The sequence below is a fragment of the Coptis chinensis genome, chromosome 4 (assembly GCF_015680905.1).
Source record: "Coptis chinensis isolate HL-2020 chromosome 4, ASM1568090v1, whole genome shotgun sequence".
Taxonomy (NCBI): Eukaryota; Viridiplantae; Streptophyta; class Magnoliopsida; order Ranunculales; family Ranunculaceae; genus Coptis; species Coptis chinensis.
This window is the reverse complement of record NC_141459.1, coordinates 105,593,834-105,609,509: the sequence shown is the minus strand read 5'-3', so window position 1 is coordinate 105,609,509 and position 15,676 is coordinate 105,593,834. Positions and strand designations below refer to the sequence as shown.

The 15,676-nt window shown below is 44.1% G+C and overlaps 1 protein-coding gene across 7 annotated transcripts; it reads left to right on the top strand.

The window, feature by feature from the left end:
* The first annotated feature begins 549 nt into the window (after window positions 1–549).
* Window positions 550–14,667, top strand: LOC147506630 (splicing factor U2af large subunit A-like). Of its 7 annotated transcripts, none has more exons than XM_086558711.1 (7): window positions 893–1,628; window positions 1,759–1,818; window positions 12,007–12,087; window positions 12,220–12,260; window positions 12,777–12,892; window positions 13,310–13,383; window positions 14,333–14,667. In XM_086558711.1, the coding sequence occupies exons 1-5, from the start codon at window positions 1,554–1,556 to the stop codon at window positions 12,796–12,798; spliced, it is 279 nt and encodes a 92-aa protein (XP_086414837.1). In that variant the 5' UTR covers window positions 893–1,553; the 3' UTR covers window positions 12,799–12,892; window positions 13,310–13,383; window positions 14,333–14,667. The 7 variants fall into 7 exon arrangements, 5 of the variants coding, with proteins under 5 accessions (XP_086414837.1, XP_086414836.1, XP_086414839.1 ...); XM_086558710.1 differs by lacking the exon at window positions 14,333–14,667 and adding an exon at window positions 13,908–14,268; XM_086558713.1 differs by lacking the exon at window positions 14,333–14,667 and having other exon boundaries at window positions 12,007–12,055; window positions 12,150–12,260; window positions 13,310–14,268.
* The last annotated feature ends 1,009 nt before the right edge of the window (window positions 14,668–15,676 follow it).

Below are 15,676 nucleotides of genomic sequence, written 5' to 3'. Positions count from 1 at the left end.
CCACCCGCTGGCCTAAGCCTAGACTCCGTACAGCACTGGTGAAGCTAGCCCCCCTCGTCAGAAGGGCCAAAGGCAATCACAGGGTCAGAGTCCTCCCCCTAGGTGCGTGACAGTGGTACTCATATTGTGCGTGCTCAAATGGGCAACCCCAACCATACATCCAATTTTTGGCCCCTACTTAGGTTACAAGCTAGAGTTACCAAGCTATCTAAAATACTTTAAAGAACGGCGGCTGTTATCTACAGTCGCAATAGCAATACAATATTTTTTTTATATAACTCGGCGATTTTATTTGGATTGCCCATAATTTGAAAATATTAAAAGTAAATTTGTAATGATTAAAAATTTAGATCCAACACACTTTTTCCACACCACATAACAACTACTAAACATCATGTGCGGAGCACATGCATCATGCTAGTTGTGAATAATTGAATTATATAGGATTAGAAACACATCCAACCGCCCGATGTGGGACTAAGTTTTTTATGTTTTTGCGGAAATACTCAAATACGTATTTGCATGCGCTCCTGGCCTTCCTGGGAGACCTCTCATTGTAGACGACATGCTCTACGTATATAAACACTTTGGACAACTCTTTGTCTACAATTTAGACGAGTGCAGTCCTCAATTGCTTAGAGGAGGCAACAACTCCAACCAAGTTCATTGATCCTACATCCACAGAAGCAGATCATGCATGGTTTCTCTTTCATCTAGGGAGCAAGACCTATGCCTGGTTATGTGTGAACAACTTTTTGCTGGTATTCGTATTATTTGCGTGAAATTTCGTGTTGAGGAAAGCGAGTGCCACTTTCATGCTGTTGTTTATGGAACTGATTCTTATTTTATGGAACATGCCTATGATATCTATGATTGCTTGGAAATGTAAGCACATAGAAATATAAATCAGCTCTACTGGAAAAGGTCACCGTACTGCTGCTATTTCTAGCTCTTCTCTTCCAGGTTTATGCGCAACTTCATTGTTTTTTTTTCGGACTGACAATTATTTGGAAAGGGGACATTTTGTAAATGCAAGAACTGACCTTTCCTCATATAAGATGAGTTACAAATGAAACATGTTGGATTTACTCAAAGTTGAGTGGCATCCAAACCTTTCTTTCTGATGACTGCACATTGCTGGGGCATGGGATAGGTTTTGGAGTTGCAAATTTATTTAACATCTTCAAGTTGAAATGTTTTGTCAAGTTCTTTTCTAAATGAATACGCACATGAAATTTAATAAACGAGCATATTTCCACAATTGTTTTTTTTAATAGTTGACATTTCTTAGCAAGTGTATTTGCTTTTTAGCAAAATACTTTTGAAAAATCACAGTTGCTCTTATTCTATTTCTTTATTGTTCAGTATTATTGACTTTCTAAAAATGTATCCAACTTGTGTTGTGGGATTTAAGTTCTTTGCCAACATCATGAACCCCTTCTCTCTTTTTGCCATTGGCGTTTGGTAGCAAAAGATGCATTAAACAAGGAAATCCCAGATGGATTCAGATAAGCATATTTTTGTGCCCAATGTTTACTAAGAGCAAGAGTTAGATGATGTTTGGTGTTGATCGATTTTTGACTTGCAGGAATTCAAGTTTAGCAGGAATGAAGAACATGACATCTCAGGTGCTTATGTTGAAAGATTTAGTTTTCTTGTTTTATGTCATGGAAGTGTTGATTAATAGAATTTCTGATTTGTTCATTGCTTTTTTCTTTAAATACGTAAGAATCTGTTTGTTTCCTATTGTCTATATAGGATATGAGGCATGCACGCCGAGTATATGTTGGCAATCTTCCTTCCAGGATAGACAAGCAGGTTTTTTTTCGTTCTTGTTTAGTTAAACAAATACACTTGCGTATATCACATTGCTGCATGGACCCTGTAGGGGAGCGATATCTTATTATGCTCGCGTGCAACGTAAGCGAACTCAGGACGCCGACCCTCGAGACCGAACTGTGAGCAGCTCCTTCAAGAACACCCCGGTACAGCGACCTTAAAGAGCGACCTACGAGAAAGGAGGGCGAAGATATTTCAAGATGCGAGCACATGGCGAGCATACGGGTAATGATAACCATCAGGGGTAATCATTACCCATCCCCGGAAAATAAGGATAACTTCATCAACACCCAATGAGTGCATGACTTATAATATAACCAGCTCGACACTCATTCACGATCTCGACCTTACACGTGTAGCATAAACACACGTGTCTTCTAGATTGACCCTTCCCTAAGCCTATAAATACCACCTGATTGAACTACGTCGGGCCTGATTCCTCTCTCCCAAGAAAGAAAGAAAAAGGAGAAAAACTAGGAAGAGGATACGTAGGCAGTTCGCTCAGAAGCGAACTCGGTCCCAACAAGAAATCCAAACACCCCTTTACATTGGCGTCGTCTGTGGTTTCGATTACTTGAGAGCCACTTTAAATCAGTGCATCCATCTCTAACTCTCAAGCCCACGAAGCATGGTTAGCCTAGAAGATCAAGTCCAGACCTTGCCCACCAATTTGGAATAACGAATGAGAGCATTTCCTTGCTCCGGGAGGAAAATGCTACTTTACGTGCTTCAGGTGGATAGTTACCAGCAACAACAAGTCGGCAACGGAGCAGAGAACAACTTTCAATGACGTTAATCAACAGATTAATGAGTTATCCCAAAGGATTGGCCAGAACGCCGCAAAGAAGGATTCGACACAGATTGTGCACAAGATGCTTAAGACGTATCGCGCATCTCCGTTCACCGCAGAGGTCCTCAATAAAGCCTCTCCACAAGACTTTATTCAGCCACGCTTTTCCATGTACGACGGCAGCACGTGCCTTGGTCAGCATGTGGCTCGCTATATTCAGAGTTTGGCACTTTACAGCTCACCAGAGTTTGATCATCTCCACTGCAGATTATTTCCAGCCAGCCTCAAGGATGGCGCTCTCGATTGGTTCTTTTCAATCGAATCGATTCTATAAAACCTTCAACAACTTTTATATCGATTTGTTAAGCCCGGCAAGACGTCCACAACAAAGCGGAAGAAGGCGATCTTGATTCTTTGTTCCAGTTATCATTCAAGGAGGGCTTAAACTATTCGTGAATTCCTAGGGCGGTTCAAGGCGAATCTGTTGCATTGTGCATGGAAAGTGGCTTGAAAGAATCTTTACCACAATCGGCCTTTTCCAATGCTTGCCGAGTCGCGAAAACACCGACCTCGCTAGGTCGTTGATGAAGGAACGCCCAGAGACACCGCATCCAGAAGCTCTACGCCAAGCGTGGACAAATACATCAAGTTGCGGAAACTTTAAAACTCCACGGTTTAGCGAGAACCGAGAGGTCGCAATCAGCCTCGGATCGTTACACCACGAGCAAAGAAGCGCTTAGGTCGCTTGCACCAAAGGCCAACACCGCCGGAAAACAAAAGAGAGTTAAGCCATCCCGACGGCCCCCCGCCTACATTCGGGTAAAATTAAAGCGAGCCCCATTCTTCCTACCCGGCGAGGCAGCCCGATGGGCGGCGACAAGCCATTTTGCGCATTTCACAACGCCAAATGCCATGAAACTGATGCTTGCTGGGGGCTTAAACACTATCTCCAGGATCTAGTGGAAGCCGGCCACATCAAACAGTACACTCGCATTCCTGACGGCGATCTGCGACACAAACTGATGGCTCGTCGAGTCCGTAGTCGATCTCCATCTCGCCGCCACTCCCAAGAGTTTCAAGGTCGTCCACGAGATCGTTCACGCCACGAGCGCCGGCAGCACTCATCCGATCGTGACAATGATCGAACTATTCACGTGATTACTTTTCCGGATGATTCCGTAACCTCATCCAGAGAAAAAAGACGTCGTGTCGGCGCTCTTCAGGAAGTCTATCATTTCACCTCTCAGGCGACTCCACGCGCTCCGCGTGGTTCAGTCGCGGCCAGCGGCGATATCACTTTTACGGAGGCCGATTTAAGCAAAGTCTGCCTTCCTCATAATGATGCATTGGTTGTCCATGTAAAAATTAGCGACTGGACAGTCAAGCGCGTTCTGATCGATCCCGGCAGTTCCTGTGACATCTTATTTTATCACACCATGCAAGAGATGAATCTTCCCAAGTCTGTCCTCGTTGACCCGATCACCCCCCTTTATGGGTTCAATGGTTCTAGGGCCGATCCCATGGGTGATATTATACTTCCAGTGTCGGTGGGCTCTAGAGAGGACAAGATCACCTGCAATACACGGTTCTGCGTTCTAGACAGCAACTCGCCATACAATGTCATACTCGGACGACGATGGATCCATCAGATGCAGGCGGTACCATCCACTTTGCATCAAGTTCTCCGTTTCCCAGGACCTCGAGGAATGATGGAACTTAGAAGCAATCAACTTGAAGCGTACCATTGTAACCAGGTCAAATCAACAAATGAGACCACCCGTGAACTCCTCCTCCCCCCACCACAGAACCCTCCAAATACACAATGGCACGTGACTTAGTCGCGAAGTCCAACCCCGAACCGCCAAGCGAGCGGGGCTCTTACAAAGCGTAGTTCTCTCCAATGCCGATACCCGCGACTCGCTCCCGAGTCCTCAATCGCCCGGCGACCTCTAGCATTAATCCAACGGTGAGCCGTCGATTAAAGTTTCGTGATCGTTCCACTCATGTCGGGCCGCCCGCGGTCATGCGGCAGCACCGCGACCATCAATGTGCTTGCCGGGTCCCACTCCCTGTGTCGTGGATACCCCGGCGTATTTGCCGAACAATTAAGCTCCACCCTCCACCCTCACCAAATCGTCCCACCAGGTGTTCAGACCTCCTCCGATAGCGAGTCGCCAAGCAGTGCTTCGCCATCAGTTGTAAAACCTCCAGCGGCAGAAAAAGAAAAAGTGAATCTTGGCACCGAAGACGACCCCAAGTTTGTATATGTAGGGGCTAACCTCGACCCCACCATCAAAACCCATCTTGTAAATTTCTTATCTATGAATAAAGATGTTTTTGCTTGGTCGTATATCGATGTGCCTGGGATAGATCCCGCAGTCGCATGCCATAAATTAAATGTTAATCCCCATGCTAGACCAGTCCGACAACGACCCCGCCGACTATCCCTGCGTTTTCAAAAAGCCATCAATGACGAGGTCGACAAACTCAAGCAAGTCGGTTTTATCCGAAAAGTAGACTATCCGGAGTGGATCGCTAACATCGTGGCCGTACCCAAAAAGAACGGAACAAGTTTTATGCGTCGATTTTATGAATGTAAATCAGGCCACCCCAAAAGACAGTTTTCCCCTACCTCGCATCGACCGACTTGTCGACTAGACCTGTGGTCATGAGCTTCTCTCCTTCATGGACGCTACAGTGGGTACAACCAAATCTCACTCGCAGAGGATGATGATCAGAGAAGACCTCTTTCATAACGAGCAAAAGGGATCTATTGCTACAACGTTCTCCCATTCGGCTTGAAAAACGCCGGAGCAACGTATCAACGCCTGGTCACTGACATGTTCCAAGACATGTTAGGCGACACCATGGAGGTCTACATCGATGATATGGTCGTCAAGAGTAAGAAAGCCGGTGATCACCTTCGCACCTTGAGCAAGCAAAGCGTTCTCGATTACCGCACGGGCATGAAACTCAATCCGGATAAATGCCTTTTGAGCGTCCTCCGGTAAGTTTTAGGGTATCAAGTGTCTCAACGAGGATCGGGTTTAATCCGCACCAGATCCGAGCGTTCTTAGACATGCCCGATCCGCGCACAAAGAAACAAATACAGAAATTGTCAGGCATGGTCGCTGCACTCAACCGATTCATATCAAGGGTATCCGATAAGTGTAGACCGTTCTTGCAACTCCTTAAAAAAGGCGAGCAGTTCTCATGGAGCGATCAGTGCCATCAAGCATTCGCCACTCTCAAAGAGTACCTCACCACGCCCCGCCTTAGCTAAACCTGTAGATGGAGAGACTCGGGGGCTATCCGGCGATCTTCGATTTCGAATCGACTCGGTTCTCTTCAAAGAGGAAAACAATTCAGAAAAACCGATCTACTTCACAAGCAAGACGCTCACGACAGCGGAAAAGAATTACTCCTTTCTGGAAAGAGCAGTACTTGCTTTGTTATATTCGGCACGGAAATTCAGGCCTTACTTTCAGGCGCATCAAATCAAAGTTCTTACCGACCTCCCATTGAAGAAAATTCTCCACAAAGAAAACAAAACTACTCGAATGGCGGTTTGGGTTTGAAGAACTTCGGCGAACACCACCGGAATTAAATCCACGAATTTCCCGGAAGGGACAGTCGTTGCCAATTTTTAGCGGATTTCCTCGTTGATGACCCCAATTGGGAACAAGAGACCGACCTCCCGTGATTTGAAGGAGCACATCAAATCCACCGGTCTCTTTGTAGATGGTTCTAGCAATCCGGCGGCAATGCATCGGGTTGTCTTAGTTTCACCCGATGGAACGGTGATGGAAAAGTCCGTTCGCATCGACTTTGCCACTTCGAACAATGAGGCGGAGTACGAGGCGCTGATCAGGGGACTTCGTATGGCGCTGCAGCTCGGCGTCGAAGAGATCCAAGTCTTTAGTGACTCGCAACTGGTCGTTCGCCAGGTTGCAAAAGAGTACACTACCCATGAAGGTAACCTTTCCAAGTATCTTCAGGTCGTTCATCAGTTATTGCCTTCTTTTAAGCAGGTACACATACATCATTTCTTGCGTGAGAGAACCGCCCACGCACAGTTTAGCTTACTTGGCTACCCAGACCCCGAGCTGCGTTCCCCGACAAATTCTCATAGAAATCGTCGATCGACCTGCATACCAAGTCGATCACACCTTGATGATAAGCGACCTATTTCCTCTCTCCGCCACTCAGTTGAGTCAAGCATGGATGCAACCCATCATTGATTATATCCAGCACGGCACGCTCCCTGAGGAGCGTACCAAGGCTAAGCGGATCCCCTACCAAGCCCGACGTTATTGTTTGGTTCATAACAAACTGTTCAGAAAATCACTGGAGGCCCGCGACTTACGCATTACCCCGCATCGTGGTCGATTGATTTTGCGAAATCCACGAAGGAGAATGTGGAAATCACGCGGTGGTCGCCGTTAGCCCACAAGGCCATCTCTCAAGGATACTTTTGGCCCCGGATGCAGATCGATGCCAAAGCATATGTCCTCAAATGTCTCAAATGCCAAACGTTTGGCCACAATATATATCATCCAACCTGCTCGCGAACTGATCAGCATAGCGAGCCCGTGGCCATTCCACATGTGGGGCATGGACATTATGGGCCCATTCATCCCGCAGAAGAGTACTGGCTTTCGCTTTGTCCTAGCTGCAACTGACTACTTTCGCACACGTCAAAGAGTCACATGTCAGAAACTTCATTTAGACCCACATCATCACCAGATTTGGCTTGCCACACACATTAGTCATGGATAATGGGCCCCAGTTCAAAGGCAGAACGGTCAAAGAGTTTCTAGCCAAGTGGAAGATCATTCACGCATTTTCTACTCCACAAGATGCGCTTTCGAGTAATGGTCGGTTTAAGCCGGATAACAAAGCAATCTTGGAAAACTTGAAGAAAAAGATTGAAAAGAATAAGAGCCAATGGCCAAATCAATTGGAGAATATTCTCTGGGCTCACCGCACCACAGCTAGATCCAGTACCGGCGAATCACCATTCTCCTTATGCTATGGCACAGAAGCCGTAATTCCCACCGAGCTAACAGTTACTACGACTCGATCAGAACTTGTCGAGTCAGGACATAACGACTCCGTGTTAGCACGAGAAGTCGACCTGTTGGAAGAAAAGCGGGACTTAGCTGCCATCAGAGTCGCATCTTATCAGCAAACTCTGAAGAACTCCTACAACAAGCGAGTTCATCCTAGGTCTTTTCAACCTGGAGACCTAGTGCTCAAAAAGACGCAAGACGATTCCAAGTTATCACCCACATGGAAAGGCCCCTACATCGTGGAACGCGTCGTCGGCAATGGAGCATACTGGCTAAGATCCCAAGAGGGGAAGATATTGCCTCGCCCTTGGAATACTTATCTACTGAAAATTTTTTACCAGTAGCGATATTCACGTTGTATATCTTTATGATCACATTAATGAAAACTACGTTTCTTGGGTTAGCTAGTAAGGTATAATCTACTTACTTGTAGTGACAAGTCGACCAGTTTACACAGCATAGATAAACAACACGCTTACTGGGTCCACCATTCTCGACCCGGCCGGCTGCGCTGCGAACGCTCTCAGCGAAAGCATACAAATTTTCTCGGAGCTTCACGTGCTCTACAGACCTTTCCAAGTCTTGTTACGCCGAGGACCTATATTTCTAGGATCGACCACACGAGAACGCTTCTCGCGAAAGCATCTGACTCTGAGCTTTCACGTGCTCTATAGCCTTTCCAAGTCTTGTTACGCCGAGGACCTATATTTCTAGGATCGACCACACGAGAACGCTCTCGGATGAAAGCATACAACTTTCTCTGGAGCTTACGAGCTCTACACCTTTCCAAGTCTTGTTACGTCGAGGACCTATATTTCTAGGATCGACCACGAGAACGCTCTCCGCGAAAGCATATCAAATCTCTGAGCTTACGTGCTCTACAGCCCTTTACAAGTCTTGTTATGCTTATGACTTATATATGTCTACGATTGACTACACCGTAACGCCCCCATGAGCAGATCGCTCCTGAGCCCGCGATGATCCATTGACCCCTCAATCCCCTCGCCACGCCGGCGACCTATATTTCTAGGGTGACCACAAGGCGGGGCGATATTACTAGAATCCTAAGCAGAGCTTAATTACACACCAATCCCTACGGCAATATACATACGGAACATCTCCAATCGATTATATAACCATGCATCATAATAGCTACATCCACCGACCACCGGGATTACCCAGAAATCCGGATCGATGATCATTACAAAATTAACCAAGTGTGGAACTGCCACTTTCGTGGAAACCCGGTTCCTTGAATAAAATGGCGAACCGCCAGGCAAGCCTAAAAGCACAAATCTATTGTTGACTCATATAAGAGAGAAAAAAGGTGAAACGAAACTTACAACTCAAGACTAATAGAGTCAAATGAAGATCACCTTATCGATTCTCGATGACATGCTTATCTTCCGGGTTGCGCTTAGTCGAAGCGCGGATGCCGAGTTGACCTCGGCATCACACGATCTCATTCCTCCTTCATCGCCAAAGAACCATTTTCCTCGGCGGTCATACTTTTTCGTCCAAATAGCGGCATAGGCGATATACAGCTTCAAGATATCGCGCCTTCGCTTTTACCACCTTCCGACATTTCTTCGCGATAAGCGATCACCACGGCTAGTTCCCTTTCTAACTTCATTACGCGTCGGTCACTAACGCGGCATTCTCCGCAGTGGCGTTCTGATACTTGGTCGTCATCAAATCTAGCTTTCTCTTGTCTGCCCCCCACGCAGCTCGCATACATCCTAGCTCGACGTGAGGGTTATCATTCATCTCCGCGTTTTGTACAACATCTTTCAGCTTGTCATATCCTGCAAAAAACTGCATGAAGCAAGTTAACGAATCAGTTCGCCTTAGTAAATGACATAACAACTCAGTATGTCTGGAGTTTACCAAACAAGCGGCCATATCCATCGTCCCCAGTAGCGTGTCCATGTCCTCATCCTTCACCTCTGCCTTGTCACCTATCCTATCCTCTTCTTCCAAATCAACCTCTACACCAACACTCACCGCTTCTTCATCCTCGTACTCTCCACAACTCAAGGATATCTCTCGGACCTCCTCCGATCGAGTGTCATCAGAGTCAGACATTATGGCAAGTTTTCTTTTTCCTACCAATTACTCAAGCTGAAACCCTATACCCTTATGATGACCTACCTATTTAGCAAAACGCACTGACAGGGGGGAAAACAAATTGAAAATGGAAAGATAATAGCAGCAGAAGCACTCACCTGAGGAACCCTAGCTTGCGTTTTTGTGGAAGAAGAAAACACGCAATGCCTTTTCAATGTCCCAAATCCGATTTTGTATAAACCGTCTGTTCAGTTACCAAAAAGTTATGATTACAGCCTAGGCTATAGCCCGCACACGTGTTCCAAGGTACTGTCTTTTCAACAGTTCCGAATAATGCGGCGACACGTTTCTCTCCCAACTACTACGATTCTGTCACGTGCATGCTACGACATAACTTCCCTTTCCCGCCAAAGCATCAGCATGCGTGAATTCGAAAGTCATGTCGTCCTAGTCGAGTCGTCCACCACAGCTCGCTCACGTTCCACACATTCTTTCTCTCAGCATAATGTTTCCTATGGCATAAACACTCTACTGAGAGGGGGCTGTGTAGGGGAGCGATATCTTATTATGCTCGCGTGCAACGTAAGCGAACTCAGGATGCCGACCCTCGAGACCGAACTGTGAGCAGCTCCTTCAAGAACACCCCGCAGTAAATGACCTCAAAGAGCGACCTCACGAAAAGGAGGACGAAGATATTTCAGGAGCACATGGCGATGGCGAACGCCGGGTAATGATAACCATCAGGGGTAATCATTACCCATCCCCGGAAAATAAGGATAACCTCATCAACACCCAATGAGTGCATGACTTATAATATAACCAGCTCGACACTCATTCACGATCTCGACCTTACACGTGTAGCATAAACACACGTGTCTTCTAGATTGACCCTTCCCTAAGCCTATAAATACCACCTGATTGAACTACGTCGGGCCTGATTCCTCTCTCCCAAGAAAGAAAGAAAAAGGAGAAAAACTAGGAAGAGGATACGTAGGCAGTTCGCTCAGAAGCGAACTCGGTCCCAACAAGAAATCCAAACACCCCTTTACAGACCCTATTTGTATATCACATTTTGATTGATTTATTTTTTATTTTTGGATCTTAGAAGTGAATCAAGTGATTCTGCATGCTTTCCTTTTTCTAATGAAGTGAATAATTTCATTAAAACGAAAGAGTATGGAAAAGAAAAATACATCTTCAAAATTTGCAGATTACAAGCCCCTTAGTCAAGGATCTGTACATAATATCCTCGCATCTTGCAACAAAGTGGTCATAGCAAACACATTGCTCCAATGGCGAAAAAGGCCCTTTATGGCTAGAATAACCTGGAAAGCTAGTTTTTCTTATTTCTTTTTTCAAATTTTAGTTTATTGAGCTAGGTAGTTAATGTGCAATTAGTACACAAAACTAAGAAAAGCATAACATGCATTGGATTTAGGCACAACACAAAACAATGATTTATATGTACTTAAGCTGCGTTGTATCAGTGTTTGAAAAAAACACATTAAGGCTTACACCTTGAGGGTTCCCTCAGAGCCTCACACCCAACATAGCGGCGAGGCTTATAACCTCACATTTAGTGCAAGAGGCTTATGTTTATGTTTTTAAGTGTGTTTTACTTCTTTTATTCATATGACATGTTGTATCTCATAATTTATTTAGTTATTTACATTTTCTGGATTCTTCTGTTTTTTTCTTGCCTTAAGCCCCCTAAGAGGCTTAGCGCCTCAAGGGTCTTATGTGTTTTTCCAAACATTGGGGTAAAGGACTTGGTATGTATTTCGACCACCTAAATCCTACCAAACAGGATGCAAATCATGACAAAAGTTTGCAGTTCTGAAATTGCAGCAAAGATTGACTGGATTTGAATCCTTTTTAAGAGGATTCTCTATGTGGGAATTCCTGTTTTAGGCCAATTTTTACTTAGAAAATATCAAAAGTTTATCTAGATACAAACACAGAACCATTTGCATAATGGTAATCTTGGCCAGAGGTTTGAAGGTTGAGAGCACTATTCCAACGAAAATAAATTTGTGTGTAAAAATCTCAAGTTCTTCTCTTGTTATACAGACGTGAATTTTTATATCTTACCAAAAACAGCTGTGCTGCACGTCATGCCGGTCTACTATGCCTTACGAATTGCGTTTTCATTTGAATGACGCCCCAATATATACCCTATTTATTTCTAGTCATTTATCTTTTTTTTTTTTGCAATTGTTCTTTGTTCCACTTAAGCAGGCACTTCAAAGGTTGTTTGATGAATTATTGCACGGATCTGGCAATTCAGGTTTCACCACACCTCGAAATTCTGTGTACATGGTATTTCCTTGTCTCTTATTGCCCTTTCATTTCTCATACCTTTTTTGTGTTTGTACTTGTAGGCGCTTTAGTAGATGTCTACATTAATGAAGATTTTTTTTTTTGCTATTGTTGAATTGGAATCTATAAAAGAAGCAAGTGATGGACTCAAACACAATGGCGTACGCTTTGAGGTGCCAATTTCAGTATCCCTTTGTTCTTGTTGGCATCTTATTAAACTCTTTTTGTTTGTACATTTTTATCGTCGCTTTGATTATTTTGTTTGGTTGGTGTATGGCTCTTCTTTTTGTGCGTGCGGGGGTGGCAAAAGAGGTTCCCGCAGATATTATATATATATTGGTCACATACTCACATGTTCAAATATGGCGAAGGGGTTTTAGTTTTAGGAGGCTATTTTGGTTTGGAAAGGGTTGTAAAAGATGTTACTTAGCGACCTTGCCTAATGATGCTCTTTTGTTGTTTTTTTCTTAATTCCTTTTTCACCTCTTCTTCCCTTAGCCATACAGACTAAGGTGCCACATCATTTTTGCGCCATGCACTTTAAGTGCGCCATATCACCTGGATAACATTGGTTCACATTGTTTATTTTTCTATCTGTTCAAGTATTTCAGATTCTCCGACAAACTAATGTTTAGTCACTCGAATGATATTTGAAAGCTGTTCAGTCTAATGTTCTTTTATCTACACAGGGGCCCAATTGAAACTTCGTAGGCCTACTGACTACAACCCAAAATTGGTTCCTGCGGTTTGAACTTTGGGAAACAAAGTTTTCCTCATGGCTAAAGGATTGCAATCTCCCACCAGGGTAAGTTGCATTTTAATTGTGTTTATTTGCAAATACAGTTTAGCATTTTCATTAGTACTTGGATGGGGGCAGATATGTTGTCGTATGTGTGTGACCTGCGGTCCTCTTGTGGGAGTGTTAACCAGTCTGCTCCATATTTCTGGAGTGTTAACGGAGTCCAGGTAGAGTGAGCTATAGGACTGCGTTAGCACGGTTGAATTTGTCAGGACACAGATTTTCTGGTGAAATTTCTAGTGAAATCGGGAGTTTACCTTTTTTAAACTATCTTGATGATTTTAAGAACTTTTCTTGAGAGATTCCGAGCAATTTAGTGAATTGGAAGTGAAAAATATAGTCTTTCTTTTTACAGTTTTGAAGGAAGAATTCCTCCTGCTTTACTCATAAGTTTGCATGTTTCTTGTTTAACTGGAAATGCAGGTCTTTGTAGTCCAGATTTGAAACCATTCCCTCCATGATTGAAAACGAAGGCCAGCACCTGGTTTTTGATTGCGGTAATTTTCTGTTTATCTTTAATGGTTCATGTTTTGGTTTTCTGGTTGTTAAGAAGAAAACAAGAACAATTGACGGGAAAAGAAAGCTTCCATGGAAGCTGTCATCATTTCATAGACTGGGATTCAATGAAGAGTATATATTCTTCAGGGTTTGGTAATGTTTACAAGGGGAGGCTTAAAGCCGGTCAAACAGTTGTGGTTGAAAGGATTGGGGTTGGCAGGTAGAAGCCTGAAACTGATTGTGCTTTTCCATCAGAGAAGATATTGGGAATGATTCTCTATGACAATATTGTGAAATCGTTGTTTAGCTGTGTGGGTGAAGGTGATAGAATTTTGATTGAGTACATGGAGACTGGGAGTTTGTAGGAGTTTTGCATGGAGAAAAAGGTGGGGTGTTGTTGGCCTAAGAGGTTACAACACAGTTGGAGCAGCCAGCCCAGGGACTAAAATATCTTCATCAAACAATATTATTTTGGATGAAGATTTTAGCTTTTGCGTTGCAGATTTTAGCTTTTGCGTTGCAGATTTTGGACTAGCGAAGGCGTTTAAACGTGAAGGGGAAGTGGTGAAAAAGCCATGTCATGCGTCTCAGGTTCTTATGGCTATATTGCGCCTGAGTGTGCATACACAATTTAAATTCCCGAGAAGAGTTATCTACAGCTTTGGAGTTTAGAGGGTTTGGTGGGAAGTCTTGTGCTCGCTGAACAAGGAGATGAAGAGCGTCCAGTTAATTAATAATAAGACTTAACGATCTCACAGGGGAAAAAAACAGAGCTAAAATTTGAGTTGTAGCTATAATCTCAGACAAATACAATGTGCATGTATGATTGTATGAGACTAAGTGATGCTATGCATTTATTCTAGTATAAACTTCTCAGAACGACATTCTGTGTCCATTTTAAGAGGGCTTGCCATGTATTAACATTCTTCTCGGTTGCTTTTGGCTTAGGAGGGATGATGAAGCTAAGTATTATGAGAAGTTCGATCTGTTAGAAAATGGATATTTTGCAATTGAAAGTCCCAAGTGTTGTGAACACATGGGACTTGGATTCCAATACTTCGACCGGGTAGTGTTCGCGAGTGGCCTTGGGTGGTGCGGGAACTCTGGCTATCATATATCATTCAAGGCAAATTTGGTGTGTAAATCCAAATGCATCACTCATTTGCCAAAGTATATTATACTGTCTAAAATTTGGATGTATTTCACATAAGTACACATAAGTGCGTGTACAAATTATAACCAGCAAGCAAATAAAAAGTTGGATGCTGATATTGGGAGGTTTCCACCCGCTGCCTAAGCATAGACTCCGTACAGCACTGGTGAAGCTAGCCCCCCTCGTCAGAAGGGCGAAGGCAATCACAGGGTCAGAGTCCTCAGGTGCGTGACAGTGGTACACATATTGTGCGCGCTCAAGTGGGCAACTACGTGTACAAGAAAGCACGCCCCAACCTTACATCCAATTTTTAGCCCCTACTTAGGTTACAAGCTAGAGTTACCAAGCTCGGCAATACATATTGTGAATAATTGACTTATTAAGGATTAGAAACACATACAAGCGCTCGATGTGGGACTAAGTTTTTTATGTCTTTGCGGAAATACTCAAATACGTATGCCCCCATGCATACACACATTCGAATTGAAAGCACCTCTGACATCCATCTAGCACCACTACCGTCGAGAACCACCGCCACCTCTCACCCTTCTTTCACTTTCTTTGTTCATTTTTATTCCTCTTGTTCTTTTGGTTTTTCTTCTCTCTCTAGCACACCCCACCACCACTTGCTACAACCAATATAATGTCGCTCACTTGTGGGGAATGTTTGATTTTATCAGGAATCGGACACCTGAGAACCTATATGGTTATTCTGCATCAGAAGCTCTTGGTCAAGATGCCACTGAGCTTCTTACGGATACCCAGGATTTTGATGTTGCAAATAGTATAATACAAAGGATAACTATGGGAGAAAGCTGGACTGGGAAATTTCCTGTTAGGAGAGCTGTTTGTAGCTGTCACGAGTCACGACTAATACTCCATTCTACGATGATGACGATGGTAGTTTGGTTCACGACACCTTCTAGAAATGCAGATTCCAATACTGCGCCATGTCATGCAGATTCTAAAGGCGTTTAACTGTGAAGGGGAAGTGGTGAAAAAGCCATGTCATGCGTCTCGGGTTCTTACGGCTATATTGCACCTGAGTATGCGTACACAATGTAAATTCCCGAGAAGAGTTATCTCTACAGCTTTGGAGTTGTGTTACTGGAACTTGTGACTGGTTAGAGCCTTATTGA

What these genes read in the sequence shown, in the direction of transcription:
- LOC147506630 (XM_086558711.1), top strand. Translation starts at nt 1,554, where the DNA reads ATGATGTTTGGTGTTGATCGATTTTTGACTTGCAGGAATTCAAGTTTA. An exon ending in CTCGAAATTCTGTGTACATG is followed by an intron (nt 12,088 to 12,219) that starts GTATTTCCTTGT and finishes AATCTATAAAAG; the next exon opens with AAGCAAGTGATGGACTCAAA. An exon ending in ACAATGGCGTACGCTTTGAG is followed by an intron (nt 12,261 to 12,776) that starts GTGCCAATTTCA and finishes TTATCTACACAG; the next exon opens with GGGCCCAATTGAAACTTCGT.